Source organism: Equus caballus, chromosome 9 (genome assembly GCF_041296265.1).
Source record: "Equus caballus isolate H_3958 breed thoroughbred chromosome 9, TB-T2T, whole genome shotgun sequence".
NCBI classification, from domain to species: Eukaryota; Metazoa; Chordata; class Mammalia; order Perissodactyla; family Equidae; genus Equus; species Equus caballus.
Genome location: NC_091692.1, coordinates 87,226,004 through 87,253,652, shown reverse-complemented (window position 1 = coordinate 87,253,652; position 27,649 = coordinate 87,226,004). Strand labels below are relative to the sequence as shown.

Below are 27,649 nucleotides of genomic sequence, written 5' to 3'. Positions count from 1 at the left end.
GGGAGGCACGGGGAAGGGATTTAGGAGAGAGATTAAGTAGGAAAGGGTCCTAGAACCTTACCAAAATAATAACAAGGCCTTCCAATCCAAGGATTCCAGTGTGCATCCACTCTGTGCTTGTGTTGATGTATATCAATTTATCCTCAGAGAAACATTACTATCCTGCTTACGAAAGAGAAAACTGAGCCCCTAGAGGTTAAGTAGAGGTCGTGGATCTCAAAATCTAGCTGCTATATTTCGCTGACTGTAAGGTACCATCCACTGTGAGATGCTCCATTTTCTATGCAGCACTAAGAAAAATCACCCAGTGTGGAGAGTCTAAGAGGAAACGCTCCTTCCCAGTAAGCTGGGTTCACGCCCTCAGAGTAAGAATGAACAGGAAAAAACCCACCGAGCAGACGAGGAGAGTGAGGGAACCCACGTGCCTGTATGCTGGTATCGGTTAGATAGAAAAAAGAGCTCTCCAGAAAGTTAAACTCCAAAATGGAATCTGCATAGATTTGCCGCCTGAGTTCACGCTCTGAATGTGGTCTTTAAAAAAACACTAAAGTCAGGCAGAGAATTTAATTTAAAGTGGTCCCGGGTTGATATTGCCCCCTGGCGACCAGCAGAAGCAATCGCAACCTCCCCGGAAGAACAAACGTTTCTAAGCCTTTTGCTCACCAGTGTGATGATTAAAGGGATGCTAAAACGCAGGGGGAAATTGTGCACCTTAGAATTGTTGAAATATACACAGTATTTGTGACTCCAAAGGCTTTGCTCTTCCCACTGCCCTCCTCTGCTTCTTAGGTGCAAGTTTGGACCCTAAAATCATGTTTTCTGAAAGGAAAAATGGAAATGGAAACAATGATCTTACCCTTGGAAATTTCGTAGGAAAGGAAAGGCGTCATTCTGTTTGAAAGACATAAAGATATAGGAATAAGGGAACCCGTTCACCACTCCACCTTTATTAGTGAATTAAAGAATACGAAAGCTCCTTTGAAATGTCATTCAGACACTTCCTGGTCACATTTGCTTATAAAAATTGGCATATCTACCAACACTGTTATGTGAAATAGGACTTGTATTTCCTTCCTGGTGTTCCATGAACACTTGCTGAGGGAAGGAAGGCTCAGGTTAGGGAGAATATTGGAGGAGACTGCCTTGCCTTCTGGTCTCAGGAGATTTATTTAGAGCTCTAAGCGCCAAAAGACATGGGTCAGTTTTAATCTCACTTAGCAGTGGAGTTTCAGGAAAGAAGATCATAAAGTTCTGCCATGCAATTTCATGGTGGGTCACACACACATGCACGCACACAGTGGAATTTTTTTAGTTAAGCTTCGGAAGAGCATGCTCGTGACTCGTGTGGCTTAGCCAAGATTGGGCAGCACATTTTCCCCTTCTCTGTGCCTCTGTTTCCTCCTCTGTGAAATGAGAGAGTTGGAGAGCTCCTAATATCTTTCAGCAGTTGATGCCATGAGTCTGTCAGTTCCCTGTGACCATGGTGACCATATACCCTGGTTTGCCTGAAACAGTCCTGGTTTACATCTATTTTCTAAATGTAATTATTAGGAGCACTTCTTTTCACTTGCAAAAATCACCCCTGTGGGTGACAAATCACGTGACCCAAGGCTTGGGACTCAGTCAGATTAGAATTAGTGGTACTTAGCATCTTCGCTTCCCAGCAAGCCCAGGTGGACTTTCTGAACAGACCCCTGGATGGGGCAGAGGAGCCTAATCCAGTCATCAGAGGTCCCCTCCAGTGCCTCCCAAATTTCACAGAAGAATTCTCTACCCTTCTTTAGCCTCGAGCTAAAATATTTCCTAAGGGAGCTTACAGATCTCAGGGGCAAATAAAAATTATAATCATGATAAAGAGATGTAGAAAACATGACGTGTATCAAATACTGTCCATCGTATTGGATTTGTTTTTCTTTTCTTATATATGACTTTTTTCTTATTTAAAAAAAAAGGTGTGCATTTTCACTAATGGAAGTTTATACTGAGCAGAGAAGGCAAAAAGAAGAAAATGACATCTCTTGTGATCTTACAACCCAGGATAACGCTGTTAACATTTTGGCATCTGTCGTGCTAGTCTTACATGAGTGTGATTCTATATACTTACCTATGCAATTTTTTATTAAAATGGGACTGTTTGGTATATAGCTTTGTAACATAGTGTTAAGCATTCTTTCCTTGAGCCTTTTTCCACATTATTAAATGTTACAAAATAATTTTTGTAACTACATATTATTCCGTTGCATGTTTTAATCATTTTTTACTTTTTTCTTAGTTTTTCACTATTGCAAATTATAAACTGCAGGGGCCGGCCTGGTGGCACAGTGGTTAAGTTCACACGTTCCGCTTCCCGGCGGCCCGGGGTTCGCCAGTTCGGATCCCGGCTGCAGACATGGTACCACTTGGCACACCATGCTGTGGTAGGCATCCCACATATAAAGTGGAGGAAGATGGGCACGGATGTTAGCTTAGGGCCAGGCTTCCTCAGCAAAAAGAGGAGAACTGACAGTAGTTAACTGAGGGCTAATCTTCCTCAAAAAAGAAAAAATTATAAACTGCATTGCCATGACCGTTGTCAAAGTTAAATCATACATCCATGCTTAATTAGTTCCTTAGGATAAAATCCTAAAGATGATTACAAGAGAATGCACATTTAAAAATACTTGGTGTACATGCTGAAATTGCCCTCGAATATTGTGCCTATACTTTTTGAAACTTGCCAACTTGATAAAAAACAAGCAGCATCTTCCTGTCGTTTTAATTTTTAAAAATTATTGTTGAGGTTGAATGTCTTATTGTATATTTTTTATGTTTTGGTATTTATATTTCTCCTTTTGTGATTTGCACATTTGTCTTAATTGCACAATCTATACATTTGTCTTAATTATGCAATTTGCATGTGTGTCTTAATTGCTGTCTTTTATTGTGGTACTCACTTCTGTCCTGTTGATTTGTGAGGATTCTTTATATAGTGAAGAATTTAACCCTAGGACACTTACAAGAAGGAGATATTTCTCACTTCTCTTCTAGGATAAGGCTCTGAATGAAGCTTAGGATGGGGAAGGCAATTAATTACAGTTATTTATGGATGTTTCCGGGCCAGAGATGCCAACCCAAATCCTTTAGCGCCTTGAGAGACCTAAATAACATAGGAACACTTATTTGAAGTGACTTCATTAAGCTTAGTGTTCCAAAAGCAGTCACCATCTCAGAGTAAAACAGCCTCCTCATCTTGAATAAAAATTCGGATATGTTTAATATATACTTCAAAATTTTGGAAATTTATACTTTCACTATAGGCATTTCAGTGGGGTAAGTATTAAAATCAAATCATATCAATGATGATTAGATTTCCTTCCTTCTTTCCATGGCAATATCTTTCTGCTAAATTCTGAAACTTTTTTCTTTGAGAAAAGGCCTCCTTTTGTCATTGTGACACATTTAAGTAATAAAAAGCCTCTTTGTCCTAGGCTAGCAGTTTTCAAACTTAAGGATCACCCAAGAATCTTGGTAAAAATAAAGGTACCTGCCCATCACTCTGCCCCCAAGATTCTGTTTTTGCAGAAGGACCTACATTTTGAGAAGCTGTTCTGGGGATTCTGTCGTCCTGAGCTGTTGGCCACATTTCTTTGTCCTTAGCTGCACTTTAGGACTTGAGCTAGACGCTTACCTCACATCTGCAGAGATCACGTCACATCAGGAGGTCCCAGGTCCACATTCAAGGTCAATATGGCCTCAGACAGGCCTGGAGGTGATGTCTGAGTTGATTAGTCTACAGATCATTAATGGATACTGACAAGTGATGGCTTTCTGCCATTCAGATGGACACTTTCACACAAGCAGAAGTCTCATTATCTCACCAGTGTTTGGTCTTTGTTCAAAGACAGAGGAAAGACTATAGACTTGTTTACTGAGTAGATGTGACCTGAACTCAATTCCTGCCACCTCCTGGCTGGGTGACACAAGACAAGGTGTTTGATCTCACTGAAATGGTGATGATCATAACAGCTGCCCCCTCGTTGGGTTCTTGTGAAAATTAGATGTCACAATACTTATATAATAGATGTTTGGATAAATTGGATAGATGTTGAACAAGTATTTGAATAAATAAATTTTTTAATCATTTTCCCTTTCCTTCTGACTAATCCTATGCCAATCCAAATTCAGGTGAGGCTAAACCCTCACTTAAAATAAATCTCATACTTCTAGAGCTTCTATAAAGAACTACTTCATCAAAAATAGTAAAAGGAGACAATCTTAATATGTCTTATACCCAAGGTACCATAAATACATAATTACAAGGCACACAAAAGTGTGGACTAACCAAGTACATACCTATAGCCCATTGAGAGAGGCCTTCCCATCAGTGCCTCCAGGTCACTGGAGCACAAGCAGTGGCCCCGTGGGGTGTGTTCCAATATGTCAGAGTTATTCGGTTGTCTTTTTCTCAAAATGATTTGATTATTCCAAATTCTCTATTGTCGCCTTCTTCCAAATAAGATGAGAAAGATCAGCTCTCTCTTTAAGGGCATCTGGTATTTGATCATCCTTAAAGGCTGTGCCTTTCCTCCCGTGAGAACAAGCCAGCCAGGAATTTGATATCATTTCACGCATGGGTCTCTTTATGCTCCTACAAGAATTGTCCTTCTCTCCACACTTCTTGTGACTCCTGGGAAGTCCATCTGGCCCAGCTCAGAGCATTCGCTCTGCTCTCTGTTACTCCTCCAGGCTTATACTGAGGCACTGTAGGAACACAAAAAGACATGGCCTCCACTCCCTGGGGGACTACACTTCAGCTTGTGATCCTGGGCAAGTCACTGAACTTCCCATCCTAGTAAATGGGCATGAGAGTGGCCGCCTCACAAGGTGGTTGTGCAGATGAAATGCAGCTAATACTAGGTGCTTCAGGGGCTGCAATTAATTTGCAGCTGAGGCAGCAATGTGACAAGGAAACTGACATTTGTTGGTCACTTACTACCTTATCAGGCCCTGTCATGAACATTTTATATTTGTTTCCTCATTCAATTTAATTTTCACAACAGTCCTTTTGTGTAGATATTAGTTCTACTGGTTGATACATGAGGCAGGCTTGGAGAGTCTGAGTGACTTTCCCAAGGTTCACACGTGTAGAAGGCAGCAGAGCTGGAATTCAAATCCAACTCACTCTTTTCCAAAACTCAGACTGTTGCCACCACATCTCACAAAATCCCATCGTTTTCATAATGCCTACCTTCCATACAGTTTGGAATATGTAACGGGTAGGGCTGGTGTGGTGTGAGGAACGGATTATATAACTATGCATGTGACGGATACCTTGAAGACAAAAAAAAATTAAAACAATTAAAATTTCCTTCATCCTCTATTCACCCCCCCCCACACACACACACACACACGAACAGGTACAGAACAGGTACATGTACACACGCACACACACAAGCAATCTACCCTTGCTAAAGATAGACTAAGACAAGGGCAACTCCATCACCCCAGCCATCCATGAACGTGTAAAAGCCTAATAAGTGAATAGGCAAACACATAGGATACCTTCTCTCTTAGAGCACTGGGAATAGGACTGTTGAGCCTTTGAATTGCCCCTGAGCTGTTCCCCAAAAGAAAGCTGGTTGGTTTAAACAGGCAGGGAGTTAGTTATGTGACTAGGTGGTTTGAAAGAGCTGGTGAAACCAGAGACAGCCTCCTGAAAAAGCCAAAGGTGTTTTAAACGAAACTGCAAGTGAACCCCCGTTTTTACACACAAGTCAGTGATCAGATTCCCATTTTTAATATAATAATAACAATAACTATCATAGGCACTGCTTGCTATGAACCAAGTCTATGCTGAGTATTTTCAAAACATTCATTTAATGTTTTTCTTTTTTTTTCCATCAGCAGCCACATAAAAACAAGGATTTGTCACACAAAGGAACCTTTCCATAAGCCTTTGGCTGAGTACAATTGGTTCTTATCTATGTTCAGAATTTCTCCCCGTTTTCTCTATCCTTTAGGAAGAAAATCAAAGTTAAGTGGAGGCTTAAGAGATAGTTCAGGGAAAATGCATCACAAACTTTGAAACGTTCCTTTATTCTTCCCATCAGCTCCGGTTGGAATTATAATGAGTGGAATAAGATAATTAAGGGGGAATTTTGGCAAAACAAAGAAGGCTAGGCAACAAATGAATTTTCTGATGGATTAAGATGTTAGACTCTGGAATTAGGTAATAAGAAAAAATGCTTTTTTTTTTTGATGGGAAACATTCAGAATTTCTTGAACCATTCCATTTCTTCTTTAGATTGAGAGAGGTAGGAACACGGAACAGGAACCCAATGGTCTCAGGCATTCTCTCTCATTTTTCTGAATCAGACGCTTCCTGGTCATTTTCATGATCTTATTTTTAAAGGAATTATTCCGTTGCAGGCTCAGGCTGCCCTTGAGTTTCTAGCATTCTATGAAGGCCCCAAATAGTAAGAGTGTTTAGGCCGCCTCCTGCAGGTAGGAAGGACAAATTTCAAAGAGGCTGACGGAAAAAGCCACCCCTTATTCAAACAGTTTCTTTGTGAGCCTCCTTTACATTCTTAATATCGCCTTGTAAAATTACTACTATTTCTACCACCCTTTAGATAATCAAGTGATATCCAGGCCCATTCCACTTGTATCTTTTTATCAGACTAATTAGCTAGCTCCATTCCCACAAAGCCAGTATTTTCCAGTCAGAAGCACCAATTTCACCTGTAGTAGTGTAGTGTAGAATGGTAGAATTATGATGATTTCAACCCAAAGGTCATCAGCCCGGTCCTTGATGAAATCGTAATGTTTCCTTTGTGAACATCACCATCATCTGTAACCGGGGGTTTTTACGCAAGGAACACAGGAATAGTTATCACTCCCATGGCCTCACCAGGGCTTGGGGGACTGGGTCAGTCAAGAAAGGAATAGTCTTTCCTCCCAAGGATGGGACCTTTGGGGGAGGGTGAGCTGGAAGAATGGTGGGTTGGAAGTTTTGTAAAGTTGCTTGGAATTCTCGTATGGCAGTCAACCCCACTATCAAGGAAGACATAACATATTATTATTATCATAAATCATTAATGATAATATGTTATCGTTAAGGGTCTTCTGTCACCTCTGGGATGGTGTCTTCCCAGCCTCACTCTTCTAAAGCTGTCCATCTTAGATACATGTTAGCATGATTCCTTGTGAGTTTACTAAAGATGAGGAAACCCACCTTTATTCAAAGGTCAGTTTACCTGGGAAGAAGTATGCCAGTGAGACACTCCTCAGACACACCGATAATGATTTGGTTAGACACTAGGCACCAAGCTAGGGAAGATAGTCTATTTCAAAATATGAAATTATTGAAAATTACTCCTTGCTCTTTTATTGCACTTATGCCTTTTACCCACATGATGCAATTTAAGGATGCTCCAGCCACTGTCATGCTACATAACGCAGGGATTTAACAATAGAACAGAAGTTAAATTTCTTCATTCGCTCATGGAAAATGAGCAGGTTGTCCTGATTGAGATTCTCCTTTAATTTAACAAACATATTAATGTATATTAATGAGAGATGTGCTAGAAAATTATCTTTCTTCAAATTAGATTTATCCAAAAATGGAATGGGCTCTCAAGTGAGGGGTTGATTTTCCCCATCACTGGAAATGTTCAGGCAGGAGTTAATGGCTCAATTCTGAGAGATTTTACTGAGTGAAATCATCATTAGTGAGGGTTGGACCAAGGTGACAAATACAATCCACTCCAACTATGAAATTTTGTAATCTCATATACACACTTGGATAAAAAGACAGAGTATGGTTGTAGTTTGGACTATTAACTAGATCATTGCTTTGGTTAGAAGCATCCTCTACATCTTGTGGAGACATAATAATTTAGTCAGCACGTTGTATCTCATAGTCAAAGTGGAGAATCTAAGAGATCAGGGTAATTTCCCTCCCACACACTGAGGAAGATTTTCCAGGTCTGTCTCAGGTACAGAAACATAGAAGATTAGAAGCTCTGTCCATCTCTGCAAGCTAGCTTTCCTGATCCCACCTTTGTGGATGAAGAATCCAGAATGGGCTTTTCCTGGTGTAATCATACTTGGGTTCCAGGCTTCCTTGTGACAGACCTAGGAACCCAATAGATCCTCATGGCTCTTATTTCATTTCTAAGATACCTTTCAAGACAATGCAGGGTCAAGATCCCCAGACATGAACAAAATGGAACATAAATTCTCCATACCCCACCTCCTTGGAAGGGACCCCAAGTCTCCACCTGATCAAGTCAAGTAGGAAATTTTCATTTTTAAAACAACTGTTTAATCATTTGAAGATTGTAGTCCCTCTTATTCTGTTACATTTAGGTAAAATCCATTGTGTCTTTTATTTTCTCCACTGTTATTGGTCTACCCATCCAGGCCTTGCAAAAAGAGTTCTTTTCCTCGCATCACTTTGTGCTGAGGACCCATTCATCAATCATGGAAGTGCAGCAGTGCCAGCTTATGAAACTAATTCATAGGGTGTTTCTAAGGTCCATCCTTTGCCCAGATCCTGCTTCAGTTTCATTCTAACCAAGATTTACATAGACTCAACTTTCAAACACATTCCCTTTCTTTGTATCGTAAACCACATCACTGAAATACACCAAGACATGCTATCATGCATCCTATGAAGAAGGTGACCTTACCTTGAAAACAGCATGTTAGCAGCAGATAGTGAAGCCCATGAGACCTTGCACTGTGGGATCAAACTCTGTGGATTCCCTACTTACAATCTGAAGTGAAGGCCTGGTTGAGTTACCCAAGTATTCTAGTCCTCAGTTTCATTATCTGAAAAATGGGGATATGATAAATAGGATTTTCCTCAAAATATTGTTGTGGTAACTAAATGAGATCATCCAGGTAAAGCATGTAGCACAGTGTCTGCCTTTCACTAGGCATTAGTTATTATTATTCAAATTTATTTCACTAGATTTTGACCATTTCCTGAGTCAACCAAAGCCCTGCAGATTGAAACTAATCATCCAAATTCTAATCTAAGCTCTCAAAGGAAGCATCTGTAACTTGTTCCAAGTCGCAGGCCCATTTAACTGGTATTAATCCCATATACAGTTGGCTCAGTTACTGCCTTCAGGCATTTCCACTCCAGAGAGTGGTCTAATGAATCGAACACTCCACTAGGAGCCAAGAGATGTGGCTCATTGTCTGAACTCTTCCACCAACCACCTAACTGACCCTTCCCACACATGAGTCTCAAGCTCCTCATCTGAAAGAAATATTTTTGTGATTGCCAAGTTATCTTGCAGACCAAGGACTCAGTGAATTATAAGGGTGTGGTCATTTCCAAAGCCACCTATCCTAAAGGTCTGTGGAGAATTCCACACATTGGTGGAGGATCTCTTAGGAAGCAAGGGAAGGAATAAGGGCAGGGTCTTTTGCTAAGACAAAAGACCACGTACAAAATCATAATTCCCTTTAAAAGAATCCTTTCGAACCTGATGGACCAGTCAACGAGCAACACTTTAGGGGTCCCTACTAAGTAAAGGTACAATTTTGTACAGAGGAATGAAAGACAGCATTCTGTAAGGCAAGACTGTGATTGGAAAGCAGGCTTCAAAAAGGTAACAAGTAGAGCAGTAAAATAAGTATAATTCCTTGATTATAGGGAACACTTAACTAAGGTTGCCAAGTGCTCTAAGCACTTAGCATATATTAACTCCTTTCTTCCTCCCAGCAACCCTTATGAGATAGTTCTTATTATTATCCCCATTTTCTAGATGAGAAAACTGTGGTGTAGGAAGTTTAGTAAGTTTGTCCAAGGTTACACAGCTAGTAAGCATTGGAGCTGGATTCAAATCCAGGTGGTCTAGCTCTCGATGAGTCCGTGATCACCACTAAGATGTAAAAGGATAAGTGGAGCCAAGCGAGGACAGAACAGAGGCAAGATAAGGAGTCTGTACTATGGCGGGGGAGCATCCGTGTAACTTCATATAGCTGTGGACCGCAGTGCTCAGACCTCCACCAGGCAAGAGGAAGGGAAATGAATCACCACTCAATCTCAGAACCCTATCATCCTGAGCCAATGAGGGATTTTCCTTCCACGGTTCTGCTCTCCTCTGCATTTCCAAAGCAACAAGGCACTGCATTCTGAAGCCCAGTATTTTATATTTGACTTACGTCAACTTCACAAATATTATAAGGCTCTTCTTTTATGTGACTGCGTTAGGCACTGGAGTTCAAACATGATAACAATGGAATTTGTTATTAAATTTAGCATGAATAAATAGAATACCATGGTAAAACCTATGAATTGTCTTAATTCCCCCATTGGACAGATAAGAAAAGTGAAGTTCAAAGAAATTGGCTTTGCTCACAGTGAAACACTGACAGAGTAGAAGATCTGGAAGCAAACTAGATCCTTTTACTTTGTCTCCACCCAGCTTGCCATCCACAGAAAATGAAAAACCTAAAAATACACACAGCTACAGTCTGGACAAATGCTGATTTTTTTAAGTCATCAGTAAGAAACATTCAGGAAAGGAGTCAGAGACTCAGGCTTGGGATCTATAGGAAAGGACATTTTCACAGTGAGAATGGGCCCCAAATGGAAAGGAACCCTTTGCAAAGGACTGAGCTCTCAGGCACTGGGAGTGTTCAAGTTAAGGGTGTTTGAAACTGTAGGATGCCGTGCCCCGGTTCAGAGAAAAGAAACCCACTTCCTCCAACAAAGCAGAGAAAGTCATCTGGCAATATTCAGCCAGCATTTGAGTAATTATCAGGGATGTTATGGCAAGGATTCCTGAACGTAATGGTCCATTACAGCTCCAAGATGCTGTGATGATGACAGCGATGATGAGTTGATGATGAAGAGGAAGATAATGATAATGATGAAGATGAAGAGAGGGACTAAGTATGATAAAATTTGTTAGTGTTGTTTTAAAAATCTCATTATCAAATCTATATAACCAAGCTGGTTTGAAATTAGTCAGCCAACGAAGAATAGATCTTGTACTGTTGGTTGTTAAAAGGAATTCAGACTTTTCTCTTTCTTTAAATTAACTGGTTTGTGGTGAACTCATTTATTTTCAAGCTGGTATTTGCGTGTCGCTATGATTTTGCCCCGTTCTTAGGCAGCACTCTTTGTAACTATTAGTAACATGGATTTTCTGCAGTTTTATCAGGAAAGAAGATGGCTTATAGTGATTCTTCAAGGACAAGTTCCAGGTTCCCCTCCAGATACCGAGCAGGTTGTTAGCAGGTGGACAGAGGCCTCAATACTTGGGAGTAGAAAAAGCATGGCCCTGCAGCAGCAATGAATGTGCAGTCTCTGAGCAGCATTGTGCTTCCCCCGTGGAGCCAAAGATCGTTGTCATTCCCCAAATCTTAGCCATGACCCAGAGCAGTAAGTTCAGTCGAAAACCCAAACCACACCAAGAGGTAGACAAGAGAATAAAAATCACCGTTAACTGTCGATTGTGACATACCAACAGCAACTTGGACTGATTTTGTTGTTTCATTGACCTGACCAAACCTCTTGGTATTGGGGACATATAGAACCTGAGATGTCGTGAGAGCTCTATTTATGGGCTTCCTTTGCAAAGTAACTCTATGAAATTCAAATCAGGGATTACAAAGTCACAAAGCCAGGCTTAGCTTTCTGTTCCCCCTCTGATCTGCATGCTGTGTGATCTCCCACAAGTTCCTAGGGCTTTCTGGAATTAAGATAAAATGAGGGGCTTGGTTTAGCCTAATTTTAAGGCCTTTTTCAGTTTTAAAAATCCTTTCCTCCTTCTGAGGGAATTGGATTATTCCTCAGTATGGTGACTCCAAGAGGTTCAGGAAACTAGGCAGTCCAAAGGCAAGCACACATTCAGTGCTGACTTTCCAGAAGCTTTTGAGGCTGGACGATGAAATCGCTGAGTGCTCTGGATAATCAAAATAAAGTTACCGCCATTCCCCAGGGCCACCTCCAGCAGACACCAGATGGGCATCAAGCATATTGGCTGATCAGTCTTGGTTCCTCTTGTGTGAAGGGAAAGGGTAGCATCTGCTGAAGCTCTCATAGGCTGCTTTCTGTTCTACGATTCTATGAATTTATTTTTCAATAGTTTTTATGAAAAAAGAGGCTGAAAGACTCTCTGGTGAAACATTGCTCTGTGTCCCCAAACCTAACAAGAAATAGAGCAAGATCCTTAAATGACTTAAGTTTACTCATGAAGGAAGTCAACGTGAATTTGATTTGCTACATATATGGCTGGGCGCTCCTCTGTTTTGTTAAAACGATGTTAGTTCAGAGGGAGAAGAAGTGGACAAGCTCATGTGAAGTCCCCCTCTCACTCTCTTTTACTAGGAGGGGAATTGTATTTAATCCTGGGCTCTCACTGGAAGATTGGCGGGAGGGATGGAGATAAAGCTCTGTGAAAGGGTTTATTAAGATATGGATTTCTCTTAGTTTTTAGAAAATATTTAAATGCCTTGTCTTTCCTTGCTGTTTCCCCCACGACTTGAAACACTGGCAAAAGTACACTCTTCTGAAAGGCAAACTCTGCTGCAAAGTAATTCGTTCTCCTTCTTTTTGTTTAATTACAGTATTCTCAAATGAGAGATGAAGTATTCAAGTCAAACTTGGTCTGTGCGTTCATCGTTCTTCTATTTATCACGGCAATACAAAGTTTGCTTCCTTCTTCAAGGTAAATATGAAAGGACTGAGTTCTCGGGTGGAATGCCTCTGTGAGGTAAGGGTCCCTCCCCTGGAGCCAGTTAGGTGACCTTTTCAAGGGATCAGAATTAAAAATAATGGGATCCAGGATCCATACCAAAATGTTTGATAGTGTCGGTGTCTATTGTGGTTGTCTTACTCTGCATAATAATCTCATTCCCCTGCCAAGGCAAGACTCTTTTTCCCGATCTTAATAAAAACAGCAACCAAAATCAAAGTAGGCCTCTCTCCCATTTAACATTGCACCTATGAATGCAGAAAGTAAGCGTAAGAGCCTCTATCACCATTTACTTGTTCCTTTGTTAATTTCCTCTTTGTCGTTCATAGATACAGCATCATAGCTTCCGAGGTCAGTGAAATTGGCACTTTAATAATAGTGCAGGGGCTGCCCAGTGGCATGGCAGTTAAGCCTCATGCTTTGCCTTGGTGGCCCGGGGTTCCCAGGTTCAGATTGTGGGTGTGGACCTATACAACACTCATCAGGCCATGCTGTGGCAGCATCCCACATACAAAATAGAGGAAGATTGGCACAGATGGTAGCTCAGGGAAAGCCTTCCTCAAGCAAAAAGAGGAAGATTGGCAACAGATGTTAGCTCAGGGCCTATCTTCTTCACCAAAAAAATAGTAATAATAATGCTGCAAACACCTCTATGTGACCAGTCACTGTTACGAATCTTTACACACTGTAACTCATGAAATCCTCATGGCAACCCTATGAGGTAGGTACTGTTATTATCCTCATTTTAAAGAAGAGAAAACTGAGGCTCAGAGTATTGAAATAAGTTGCCCAACATCTCACAGTTAAAAAATGTTACAGCCTGGATTCAAATCCAGGAAGTCTCGATCCAGAGTCTGGGCTTTAACACACTGTTAGACACAAACTTAAATTGTGCGGGTTACAGGTGCCAGAGCCATTATTTGAACCTACTTCCGGATTATTCCAGTGGCCACGCTTTCTCCCCTCCCTGCACTGTAAGATAGCCCCTGCCTCTTTTCCAGGGAAAATTCCCTTCTCCCTAAACTTACCATGAATTTTCCGCTCTCATGGTTAAAAGTGACACCACGAATATTCGCTAAATGTCTAATAGAGGCACAGCAACATGCTGGATGCTGAGAATCGTACAACTTTTCAAGAGAAGGTCCACATTCTCTAATATAATTTAGTGGCAGAGGGACATTAATAACGGTTCCCAGTTACTGAGCACTCATTACATGCCAAGAAAGTGCCAAATCCTTTTCACAGATTGTCTCAATAAAGCCTCAGAAATAGCCAATAACTGAGGCATCTTTTTAATTAACATTTTGTAGATGAGGATTTCTCCAAGGTCACATGTCTTTATAATGGCTGAGCTGGAAATTGAACCTAAAGAAAGAGTCAGTGCTTTTAACTACTTAACTGCTTTGTACTCAAATCAGTGATTCATTCTGACTGCGTGGTTCAAGGGAAAGTTTGCAGAAAAGGTGGTACTTTGAGCTGAGTAGGGTGAGGGAGAAAGAGTGGAAGATTATGCGCAGTTTATAAAACAGCACTGGCAAAAACACAGAGGTGTAAAAAAACTTGTGTTTGTAGAATAGTGAGTAAATGGGACAGCCTAGAGTAAAGGATTTGTGCAAGGATGTGGTAGGAGCCATGGCTGAAAAGGAGAGAGTTAGCAGAAGTTCAGAGTTCACAAAGCTACATGAAGGAATCTGGAATTGATACTCGGGGCAAGAAAGAGGCCCTGAAGATATTCGAAGAAGGTTATAGCATGATTCTGAGAAGGAAGGATGTTCAAATTAACTAACACTCAGGGAAGGGCTTGAGCTTTTCTAGATTATCAGGGGTATTAGAAGGAGAAAGGGGATTCCGGGAACATGGTGGCAGAAGTGACGCATTTCTGAATCTCTCAGAATTCCCACATATCTGACCAACTAGACAGCAAGACCAAAAACCTCATGGACTATATTTACGACAAAAGCAGATGATGTGGTAGCCCCATCAAATCCAAAACGGCAGTGGATAGTGACAATCTCTCAATAGCCCCAAGATTGGTGTCATATTGGCATCTGTGTGGGAAGGATCAGAAAGAAGCAAGTAGGCATCTGTTACATCTTGGAACAAAAGAACTCCAATATAGACCACAGATACTCACTGGGAAGTGCCATGTGCCAAACCGAAAAAGCAACTGAGAGTGGGTTTGCCTAATCCAGCATCAGATGAGCACAAAAGTCTACAGTCAGGCCTGAAGAGCTGCGACTATGACACTATGAACACTATCAAGACCCAGTGAACTCTGGAAATGGGTCAGCCAAGTCTCCCTCCTGGGGTAGGGCTCTGGAAGGAGCTGTGCGAATGGAATCAGAATTTACTCACCATCAGGACTATAGAGAAGAAGAAAAGGGAGAGTGTATGTAAAAGTGGGAAGGGACTCTAGCCATGATGTTTTTGAACACTACATAAGAACAAGTGAAGAAAGAGCTCTGTGAAGTCAAAAAAATAAACTACCCCAAACCACACCTCTTTCCAAAAGTTCAGCAAAGTTAATTTTACACAAAAGTTATCAATAAAATGTATGGGTGGCAATCCCATACTAAGCTATTATAAGAAAAAAGAGAATCAGAAGCAGACTCATATCCTGACAGCCAATGAAAGCACTGAAAAAAGGCATGTCTACAACATATATCAAAACTTTAACCTACTGTTTCAAAAGGAACTGAAGCACTTAATGTGGTTCAAGACATGAAATAACCTCAATCAGGATCAGAAAACTTAGACTTGTCAAGAGAGCTCAGGAAGGAAATAAAAATTTTAAAAAGACACATTTCAGAAACGAGGACTTAACAAGAGGGAACATAGAGCACATAAACACGGCAACTAATGCCTGAAGAGAAGCAGGAGGTGGACAGGAAGAATATTTTTTAAATCAAAAAGAAGATTAAAAGGATTCACAGAGCCCCTTCCCCCACACCTGCCCACCGCACCGAGAATCCAGGATGTGAATCATGGATTATGGCTGAAAGGATCGGAAAGGGAATTTAAAATTACTATCTTTAATATATGAAGAGTTCGAATGGAAAAAGTAGGCACCACGCAAGCAGAGATGAGCAATATAAATAGAGACACGGAGACTCCAAGAACGGATCCAAAGGAGATGCTAGAAATCAAAAACACTGTAAAAGAAATAATGAAGGCCTTCGATGAGTTCATTGATAGACTCAGCAAGGCCAACAAAAGAATCAGAGCGCTTGAATATAGGTCAATAGAAACTTCCCAAACTGAAAGATAAAGACAAAAATAAATGGGGGGAAAAAAAAACAGGTCAAAGCATCTAAGAATTCTGGGCCAATTTTTTTTTTCTTAAAAGATTGGCACCTGAGCTAACAACTTGCAAATCTTTTTTTTTTTTCCCTCCCCAAATCCCCCCCCAGTAGATAGCTGTATACTTTTAGTTGTGGGTCCTTCTAGTTGTGGCATGTGGGACGCCGTCTCAACATGGCCTGATGAGCGGTGCCATGTCTGCGCCCAGGATCCAAACCAGCGAAACCCTGGGCCGCCAAAGCGAAGTGCGCAAACTTAACCACTGGGCCTTGGGGCCAGCCCCTGGGCCAATTTTAAAATGTATAACATACGCATAATTGGAATACCAGAAGGGATGAAAGCAGAACTGGGAAGAGGAAATTTTTGATGATAATGGCTGAAAATTTTCCAAAATGAGTAACAGTCACCAAACCACAGAACCAGGAAAATCAGAGAACACCAAGCAGGATAAACACAAATAAATAAATAAATAAATAGCACGCTTCAGAATATCATATTCAAACTGCAGGAAGCCAAAGACAAAAAGAAAATCTTGAAAGAAGCCAGAGGGAGGAGAACTGTGCCTTACTTACCTATAGAGGAAGAACGATAAGAAATACACTGTACTTCTTATCAAAAACCATGCAGGTAAGAAGAGATTGGAGTGAAATATTCAAAGTGTGGAAAGAAAAACACACTAACCTAGAATTCTATATCCTTCAAAATTGAAGGGGAAATAAAGACGTTCTCTGACAAACAATAAAATGATAATAAAAGAATACTACACACAACTCCACGTCCACAAATTTGATAACTGAGACGAAATAGACCAATTTGTTGAAAGACACAAACTATCCAACACCACACTGAAGAAAGTTAACACCAATAGCCCTATATCTGTTAAAGAAATGGCATCAATAATTTAAAAACTTACCAAAAAACCAAAACACCAGACCTAGATGGTTTCACCAGTGAATTCTACCAAACATTTAAATAAAAAATAATACTCCACAACCTCTTCCAGAAATTAGAAGCAGAGGGAACAGTTCCTAACTGATTTTATGAAGGCAGCATTATCCTAATACCCTAGTGCCAAAATCCAGTAAATACTTGAAATAAAGGAAAACCACAGACCAATATCTCTCATGAACATAGACACCAAAATCCTCAAGAAAATATTATCAAATAAAATCCAATAATGTATAAAAAGAATTATTCACTATGACCAAATAGAATTTATTCCAAGTAAGCAAGGTTTATTCAACAGTCTAAAACCAAAAAATGTAATCTACCATATCAACAAGCTAAAGAAGAAAAATTATATGATCATGTCAATTGACACAGAAAAGGTATTTGACAAAATCCAGCGCCCACTTAAGGAAAACTCTGTGAGAACTAGGAATAGTAGGCAACTTCCTTAACTCTGTTAATGCAATAGACAAAGAACCTGCAGCTAATACCATCCTTGGTGGTGAAAAACTTTCTCCCTAATATCAGAAACCAGACAAGAATGCACTATCTCACTACTACTGTTTAATATCATATTGGAAGTCTTAGCTAGTGAAATAAGACAACAAAAAGCAATGAAAGGTATAAAGATTGGAAACGAAGAAATAAAACTATGTTTATCTGCAAATAACATGACTTTCTATGCAGAAAACCCCGAAGGATCTACCAAAAACTCCTGAACTACTGAGCAATTATAGCAAGCTGACAGAATACAAGGTCAATACACAAAAATCAGTCTTCCTATATACCAGCAACTAAAAAGTGGCATTTGAAATTAAAAAACAATATTATTTAAAATAGCACCAAAAACTAAATATTTAGGTATAAATCTAACAAAATATGAACAATATCTGTATGCAGAAAACTACAAAACATTGATGAAATAAATCAAAAAGATGTAAATAAACAAGGAGGCATTCTATGTTCATGGGTTAGACTTGATGTTCTTAAGATGTCAGTTCTTCCCAACCTGATCTATAGATTCAAGACAGTGTCAGTCAAAATCCCAACAAGCTATTTCATAAACATCAACAAACTGATGCTAAAGTTTATATGAGAAAACAAAGGATATAGCATAACCAATAAAATACCAAAAAAGAAGAACAACAAAGCTAGAATATTCACACTACCCAATTTTAAGACTTATTATAAAGCTACAATAATCAAGACAGTGTGATGTTGAAGAAAGAAAAGACACAGAGTTCAACAGAAGAGCAAACCCAGAAATAGAACCACACAAATATAATCAAGTGATTTATGACAGAGGAGCAAAAGCAATTCGATGGAGAAATGATGTTCTTTTCAATCAGCGGTGCTGGAAAACTTGGATGGCTTTGTGCAAAAAAAAAAGAACCTACACACAAACTTTACACGTTTCACAAAAATAACTCAAAATTGTTCACATACCTAAATGCAAAACTATAAAACTTCTAAAAGAAAACACAGGAGAAATTTGTGATCTTGGGTTTGGTTTTGAGTTTTTAGATATAACACCAAAATCACGATCCATGAAAGAAAAAACTGATCAGTTGGACTTCATTAAAATCAAAATTCCTGCTCTGTGAAAGACACTGTTAAGAGAACGAAAACACAAGCTACAGACTAGAAGAAAATGTCTGTAAAATATATGTCTAATAAAAGACTAGTATCCAAAATATGCAAAGAACTCTTAAAACTCAGTAAGAAAGAAAACCCAACTTTAAAAATGGGCAAAAGATCTGAACAGACACCTCACCAAAGAAGAATTAGAGACATTAAATAAGCATATGAAAAGATACTCAATATAATTTTCCATTAGGAAAATGAAAATTAAAATAACAATGACATACCACTACATACTATTACAATGACTAACATTTTCTTTAAAAAACACGCAAAAACTGGCAATACCATTTGCTAGAGAGGATGCAGAGCGACAGAAACTCTTATTCACTATTGGTGGGAATGCAAAATGGTTCAGCCACTTTCAAATACGGTTCAGTAGTTTCTTACAAAGCTAAACATAGCCTTACCCTACAATCCAGCAATCACACTCCTAGGTAGTTGCCCAACTAATTTGAAACCTGATGTCCACACAAAATCCTGCACCTGAATGTTTATAGCAGCTTTATTGATAATCATCAAAAACTGGAAGCAACCAATATGCCCTTCAAAATAGATGAGTTGAAAAAAGAAAAAATGGTGGCCCATTCATACAATGAAATGCTATTCAGCTATAAAAAAGAGTGAGTTATCAAGTCATGCAAAGACAGGGATGAATCTTAACTGCTGTATAATTCCATTTATATGACATTCTGAAAAGGACACAACTACAGAGATGACAAACAGCTCAGCAGATGCCAGAGATGTGGGGAGCTAGGAGGAGGAGTGTGAAATAGATGAAGCCCAAGAGATTTTTTAGGGTGGCGAAACTATTCAGTATGATACTGTAATGGTATGTACGTGACTCTATGCATTTGTCAAAACCTGCAGAACCTTACAGCACAAAGAATGAATCTTAATGAGTACAAATTTTTAAAAATTATTTAGAGTTATTTAGAGTTCAAAGGATCCCTTGATGGAATCAGACTGTGATAAAAGAATCTAACTGTATTAAAAGTGCCAAACAACCTCACTGAAGGGGATGGGGAGAAAAGGTGGTTTCCTAAGTAGCTTTGGAAATGAAGCGGGTCTGTTGGATAAAGACAAAAAGAACTGCTCATAAGCACTGTCCTCTAGTTGATGAAGGTGTTTCTCATGGAGGTGTGTGCTAACAATGAAACCACTATGTATTTATACTGTAATTGAACAATTAAGTGGATGGATGGCACATGGTGGGAGTCCAGTTTCTCACGGTTGGAGTAAAGGTGGAAGTTAAGCAATGAGAGAAGGCTAGAGTGGTAATGGATCAGAATTGGAGACAGCGGTAGGAACTTGTTTAGTTTAACATAGATACGGATAGTTAGATATAGGAATATTTATAGACATGTTTATATGCACAGACTTGAACACACGCACATATTTCCCTGCTCTGTTGGCAGAGAAGGCCCAGAAGCAGTGACACCTCAGTAGTGATGAGCACATCCAGCAACGAGCACAAACCTGATCTTGGTTTCTAATACCGAAATCCAGTAAGAGGAACCAGGGCTCCCCGGAGAACTGGCTGATTCTAAGACTGAGGCAGGAAATAAACAAGATGAGCCTGGAACAGCACGTAGGGCCAGGAAATAAGGAAGTATCCAATCACACGCACACACAAGATGATAGGCATATGTCAAAGGGACACAGGAGCTGGCTGAAAGAGCTCCCAAGAGCCAAAGCTGGGACAAATTGAGCAAGAAAATAAATAAAATAGTATTTGGTTATAACCCCAAATATAAAATAAATATCTATGGGTTCTTACTGATGTAAATAAGTGATTAAATGAATAAATAAATGGTGAATAATAGAGAAATTTCCCATGTGTAAAAATTCCAAATAATGTAGGTACTCTGTCCTCAATGAGGTGGAACTTAACTCCCCTCTCCTTAAATGTGGCTACGCTGAAAGTGACTTCTTGCTAAAGAGTATAGTATGGATGGGAGGAACAACAGAGAAACCTGACAGACTCTACCTCAGCCAACTGATAAAGGGTAACACCAACAGAGATAAGTCACGTCGGTAGGATGTAATGAGAATGGCTAGTGAACTCTGTGGTCTTCCTCCCCAAATCCATAACCTAATTGTGAGAAAAACATCAGACACATCCCAACTGAAGGACATTCTACAAAACACCTGAGCAGTACTCCTCAAAACTGTCAAGGTCGTTTAAAACAGAGAAAGTCGGAGAAACTTGCAGAGCAAGAAGAGCCTAAGGAGACGTGACAACTAAATGGAAGATGGTATTCTGTATTGGAGATACAAATATGGAAAGTTCTAGAAAGAATGTCCGACCCAGTACATATGAGCATAACTAGGGGCCAGATTGTGGTCTTGAAGTAACATATTAAGGTTTTTATTAAAATAAATTTTTGGAGATAATGTGCGATTCTAGGGCTGGAACAGGAAATACACAAGATAAGCCTGGAACATCTTGTCCCACGAAAAAGCAAGGATGTCATCAAGCTTATTCATCATGTCCAAAGGACTCAGAAGCCACATTGAAGAAGCTCCCACTGTCCAAAGATGGAATGATTTGAGCTTCAGTAGGGATGATTATTAAAATGTCCCAAAAAATCCAGCAAATGTTTTTGACTTTATGACTTTGTAATAACATTTTTAAGGGTTGGCAACCTTTGGTGGGTTGGATAGAGAACTGATTGGTGGATGATAGAGTACCGATTGATTATCTTGGGAACTAGTGAAAAAGGGAAAGAAATAAATCTTTTCTCCATCTTTCCTGCGTGAATTATACCACAAGATTACCAGCTAGTAGGTGAGTAGAAACATCATAAAATTACTCAAGCTAATAAATATTAAAGATTATAGAATTAAAATATCACCATTTTCCATCTCTCAGTGAATTAATGGGTCTAGGCATTGAGCATCAAAGGATGCTATCAGCACAAAAAGGAAAGACAACCAAATCTCCTGATGGACGAACACAACAGGTCTACAGTCTTACCCAAAGCCTCAAACCTAAGTCTGCCCAGGTCTTTGAATCCAGTTCCCAACTTGCAGGAATCACAGAGGACAGAAGACATTGAATGAGCACGCAAAAGTGAAATCCAAAAAGTGGAAATACTACAGGTCAAAGGGCACATATTCTTCAGCAAATAAATTGTATGGAAAATAAAGAGACAAAAAGAGAATCTGAAGATTGTTTTTTAAAGACAAATCAAATTTAACAAAAAACGAACAAGACTAAACTATAGTTTCTGAAAATGGATGATAAAACTATAAAGAAATGGAAAGTAAGTAATTGAGGGTGGGAGAGAGGATCGTGACTGGGACAAGTGACCTGGGTGGGCTTTAGGAATGATGCCCTGCAAAGTTCTATTTCAGGAACTGAGTGGTCGTTACAAAGGAAGACACTTTATAACAGCTAATTAAGCTATACCTTTGTGTAGTTTTCTGTATTTACGCTTCATTTAACAATTTTTAAAAAGTTTTCAATGACACAGAGAGAGAAAGAAGGAAGGCCTACGTACCTCTGTTGGATGTAGGCTAGGAAATCCATGCATCAATAGCCATTGAATGCCTATTATGAACCAGACCTGTTCTAGATGCTGGGAATACATCATTGAACAAAAAATATTTTAAAAAACCCAAAAAACTCCTGCCCTCCTGGGCCTTATAATCTAACAGAAGGGACAAAGAAATAATTAAAATAAATGTATGTGTCTAGATGTATATGCTATACATGTAGCTACTTATATGTAGTGTGTGTAGATACATATGTAGACATGTGTATGCTATGCATGTAGATTCATAGATGCTATGGCAATGAATACATCAGGACAGGGTACTAGAGAGTGCCATAGGAGAATGGGTCTCCCGACTACCCAAGAGCCATGTGGGGACTAGGGTCCTGGGAAAAGGGGTCGTCTCAGAGTGGTAATCTGAAGGTGTTGGCAAGGTCTTGCCAAATTTACCCAAACTTCCTGGACTCTCCTCTTCACTCCTGCCAGTGGGGACATGGGAGCCAAGAAGGGTGTGGCCATGGCTGGTGCCTGCTCCCTCTGGACTCCTGGAGCACAGATGTTGAAATTCCCCACAAATATCCTTTGAGCACCTACTATGTGCCTGTCTGTGCTGGACACTGGAGGTATACAGTTATGGTCCCTGCCATCACAAAGCTTACAGTCCAGTGGGGGCAACGGCATTTAGCTGAACAACTATAACATGGTGTGATGGCTCTTATGACAGGGAAAGTGTAAGGTGGGATAGGATGTGTAGGAGTGAGGTGAGGCAGAGGGATCGAGGCAGGCTTCCTAGAAGAGGTGACACTGATGTCTCAGCCGTCTCCTGAAGGAGCTCTCCAGGTCATAGGAGAGGACTGAGAAGGAGGGGAGAGGGAAGGACTGGAAATGGAGTCTCCTGGAGGTAAGGGGTTTGTAAGCCTGGTTGAGGAATTGTGACTGGTGGGCAGAGGAGACTTTATTGAAAGCAATTTAATTGAAGAATTGATGTGATCAGATTTGTGTTTGGAAGGATAACACTGGACAAAGGATAGGAGGGGGTGAGGTCTGGAATTGGGAAGACCAATTAGGAAGCAATTGCAAAATGCCAGGCGAGAAATTATAGGGACAAGACAGTGGCAATGGAGTGGACCAGAGAAGAAGAATTTGCTAGATATTTAATCTGAGTTGACAGTTGCCGGGACTGACTGGATGTGGTGGATGAGAGAAGGAGGAGCCTAGGATGGACCTGAGGGTCTGGATTTGACACTGGGACAGAAGAGGGGGTCACTTTGCCCCATAGGAAGAGAGCACAGCACTTTCCAGCTGGCCTGGGCAGGTTCCCCTCACAGGTGGTAGGACCAGGGGAGGTGAGCCAGCCTTGATGCCCATTTCCTGGGTTCGAGGGGAAAAGACCTGGCCCCTTGCCCAGCAGCTGGCTAAATAGAGTCTCTGACTCTGGGGTGCAAGCTGAAGCCAGTAACTGAAACACCAGCCAGCACCCCAAGCTCATTTGCTCTGTGCAGAGAAAAACCTGACAATGAAGAAAACTTCAAAGCTGAGCCCTGACCAGACAGTCCACACGTCGTGGGAACTGAGCGGCCCATTTGCCCCAGATGCAGCACGAGCTTTCTTTCATGTGCTGGTTCCCTCTCCAACTCATTTTGCTTCTGACTGATGCTTTGTGACTAAACAGATGGTAGGTGCCTTTCACCCACGTTTCTTCTGTCATGGACTTTTGAGCAGATGAGGCCATCTCGGCTCATAGGACCACAGCTAATTCCCAGCCCCCAAAGCAAAAATCAATGGGCCCTGGCAAAGGCAGACAGTGCTGGCCTGGCTCTTCCCCTCAATTTCCACGTGCACGCAGATGCTCCTCTCTCAGAAGGGTAAACTGAGGAAAGGCCAGAAAGTACCTTTTGTTATGATAGAACAATGCATCTAAGTCTGCATGCATGGTGACGAGAGACAGACACAGAGACAGAGACGGAGGGAAGGGGAAAAAGAGAGAGGAAGCAAGCAAGAGAGGGAGGATAGAAAAGGAAGGAAGGAGGGAAGGAAGAGGGACTGGATCTTATTATGTTCTGTGCATTGTGTATGTACTTGACTTTTCTGAAGCCTCAGTTTTCTCATCTGTAAAATGGGAATAACAATGCCAACTTCCTAGGGTTGCTGTAAGAATTAAATGAGCCATACCCATTTTGATTAATTCTGGTTCCCTTCCCCCTTCTGAGCCATGGGATTTTCATCTGTTGAAGCAGCTAAGAATCTCTCCCTTTCAAGATTGCTACCAGGGTCAAATGCACTGTTGGACTCTGGTTCTTCGCAGATTCTAAAGCGTAGTAGGAATGTCATCTTCCGTTACGATCTGAGTTTCTGTTTCCTATTGCACCACAAGCTGCTGCTCTGGGCTGTTCACTGACCCCTGCCTCCCCAACAAACATCAAATCATAACACCACCCCAGACCCTGTTTTAAAGGCACACTGCAGAGAGTAATTAGAATTTAATGTCTAGAAATGATTTGGATGGAGCTGTTTGCAGATCCTTTGTCATTCTTTTTCAGACTCGATTTCAGAAATGAAAGGTTTCCTTGCCTCTTATGTACACCAACAATGCAAAAGCAATTCCGAACGCCTGGACGCCTGAGCAGCTCTATAATTAGATAAAAAATGCAATCCGATGTTAGAATGTTTATGTGTGCAGAAATAAACGAACACTGAGGGGCTGCTGCAGAGGTTTCCAGAGGGATTTTCTACGCAGTGCCAGCACCTTGCTTAGAAAGCCTGTCTCGTTATTAGTACTCTTCCATAGATCTTTAAAATGCCTTTGGTTTCCTGAATTTCACTGAGAAAGAGAACTAACATTTCTTTGAGTTCTCATTATGTGCTATGCTTTCTTACTTTAACCTCAGAGCCACCTTTAAGAGGTGGGCTTAAAAAGCCCAGTTTTGCAGATTAAAAAATGATGCTCAGAAGCTTTTGTTACCTGGCTCAAGGCTGTGTTACTGGTTATATTTCAGGGCTACAGGTTCAAACACGGACTTTATTCTTGCTGCTGGACCACATGCCTGCCTTTCACCTCCTGTCTTAGTCCGTTCAGGCTGCTATAAAAAAATACCATAGACTGGGTGGCTTATAAACAACAGAATTTACTTCTCACAGTTCTGGAGGCTGGAAGTCCAAGATCAAGGCACTGGCAGATCCAGTCTCTGGCAAGATCTCTCTTTCTGGTTCATGCACGACCGTCTTCTTACTGTGTTTTCACATGGCAGAGAGGATGAGGGAGCTCCCTCAGGTCTCTCTTGTTTTTGTTTGTTTGTTTGTTTGTTTGTTTGTTTGTTTTTTGAGGAAGATTAGCCCTGAGCTAACTGCTGCCAATCCTCCTCTTTTTGCTGAGGAAGACTGGCCCTGAGCTAACATCCGTGCCCATCTTCCTCTACTTTATATGTGGGATGCCTACCACAGCATGGCGTGCCAAGTGGTGCCATGTCCGCACCCAGGATCCGAACCGACGAACCCCAGGCCGTGAAAGCGGAAAGCGGACGTGTGACTTAACCGCTGCACCACTGTGCAGGCCTCATCGGGTCTCTTTCATAAAAGCACTAGCCTCATTCATGAGGGCTCCACCCTCATGACTTAATTACCTCCCACAGGCCCCACCTCTAAATACCATCACATTGGGGGTTAGGATTCAACATACGAATTTTGGAGGACACAAACATTCAGTCCAGAGCACCTCCCTTTCCTTTGTTTCAGCAGACCCAGAGGGAAGTTGATCACTTAAAGCCATGTTAGGGGCTTAGTTGGGTTCTGTGTGCAAATCCTCCCACACAGCCCTCCAGCATACCCTGACACTCCACCAAAAGTAGACGCAAAAGCACAATAGTTAAACGGGCAGCAAAGCATCCATTTTATAAATTCCCAAGCAAATACTTGCTTTGCCTATGCAAAACTATGATGAAAGCAGAATGTGGCTGAAGTCAAGAGACTGCACGGTGTCCATCCTGCTCCCCTTGGATCTCTGCCCGCCTCCTCCACTCTATCTTTCAACTCCAGTGTGGGGTCTTAATGCTCTGATGCTGGGAAAGACCAATACAAGGCACCCACCCCACCCCAGTGCCAAAGGAATGAGGGAAGCAGACCTGGGAAGGTGTCTGTTGGGACTTTCTGGGGTGACCTGAGCTTCTTTGCTTAAAGGAAGAGATGGCAGAGCCAAAGAGAAGAGATGGTCAAGCCTCTTCCCACAGCGAGGGTCAAGGTTCTGGTTTCCCAACCATCCCAGTGGATGTAGGAGGAAGAGAGGACAAGCGTCTGAACTTTGCATAAATGGTGACCCTGCCCTCCAAGAAGAATGAGGTCCACCGAATGACCCAGTAGCCTCTGAGCAGTTGGGTTGGCCCTTCCTTCTCCTCAAGGAGGATACAGCAAGCGAGTAGACAGAGAGGCTGGAAGTGTGGGTGGGAACCCTCTTCCCTTTGAAGGCTGGTGAGAGGAGAAACAGGGTCTTCTTTCCCCATGAGAAGCATAAGTCAGTAAGCATTTATTGAGCACTTTCTATGTGCTCAGCCCTGTACCAGGTGTCATGGAAGAATCCAGAGAAAAGCTGAGCCTTGAAGGATGAATAAGATGTTTCCCCCGGAGAGTGGGGAGCACCAACAGTCTGTGAGAAAGTGCACGGCTTGAAGTAGCCTAGCATTTAGGGCCTGTGCTTGAGTATTGCCCACGGGGTGTGGAGAGGTGAGAGAGAGAGAGAGAAGAGGCAGCAGAGAGAGCCAAGGGCAGCCTTTCAAGGCCCTGTATGCCATGAGGAGGTCCCAAGACACTCGGGATGGCAGCGGTGGCCACAGAAGAGTTCGAGGCTCCTGCTGAGCAGCTTTCAAAGTCGCCTTTGCCTCTTGCTTCTGCCTCATGCTTTGAAACAAGACATTGGTATTCTCAATGTCTGCCTCACATTGAGACGCATCAGCCTCGGAACTGACTCCTGCTCTCCTGAGACCACCTGACAAAGCGATCCACCTGCATCTCCTTCTTTTGCCTCCCCTGGGTGCCCGGGAATAATGGTGTGTTCTCAGGGAGTGTTTTGCCAGCCTGTTTGGGAGGAAGTTTCCCATCTGCCTGAAGCCCTCTGGGAACCCACTGCTGCACAGACCTTCTGTGCTTATCTAGAACTCCTGCAGAGATTTCTTGTCAAGGTGATCCAAATCAAAACTGTGCAAGTATTAAAAAAAAAAAAGCAAACCCTCCAACAATGACAGCTGGACTGTTGGAGGAGTCACTTTCCAATCTTCATGATGCTAGAACATGCAGAGGGAGTTTGACAGTCTGGGGTACTCCCTCCTTGTAAATGTCTTATGCCCTGGCTGTCATGACACCATGCACCCCGCTCTCCTGCTTATTTAACCACATTTCCTAAATTTTCTTCTCTGCCTTCTCTTCTTCCAGCCCATTAGCTTCTCCCATGGCTTCATCTTTGGTCCTCTAACTTACTCTCCTCCTTGGGCAAGTTCCTCCATTCTCAGATCTTCACGGCCACCTCTTCACTCCAGACCCAAAGTTCCACAACTGGCCCTCTAACTGCCTATA

At 41.4% G+C, this 27,649-nt stretch overlaps 1 protein-coding gene across 4 annotated transcripts in view; it reads left to right on the top strand.

The window, feature by feature from the left end:
• The window catches only part of ADCY8 (adenylate cyclase 8), a 217,675-nt gene that overhangs the window by 135,850 nt on the left and 54,176 nt on the right, over window positions 1-27,649 (top strand). For all 4 annotated transcript variants that reach the window (XM_023648978.2, XM_001916500.6, XM_070221828.1 and 1 more), the window contains one exon: window positions 12,574-12,674. In XM_023648978.2, coding sequence (XP_023504746.1) covers window positions 12,574-12,674 — 101 coding nt within the window. The remainder of the gene's footprint in view (window positions 1-12,573; window positions 12,675-27,649) is intronic.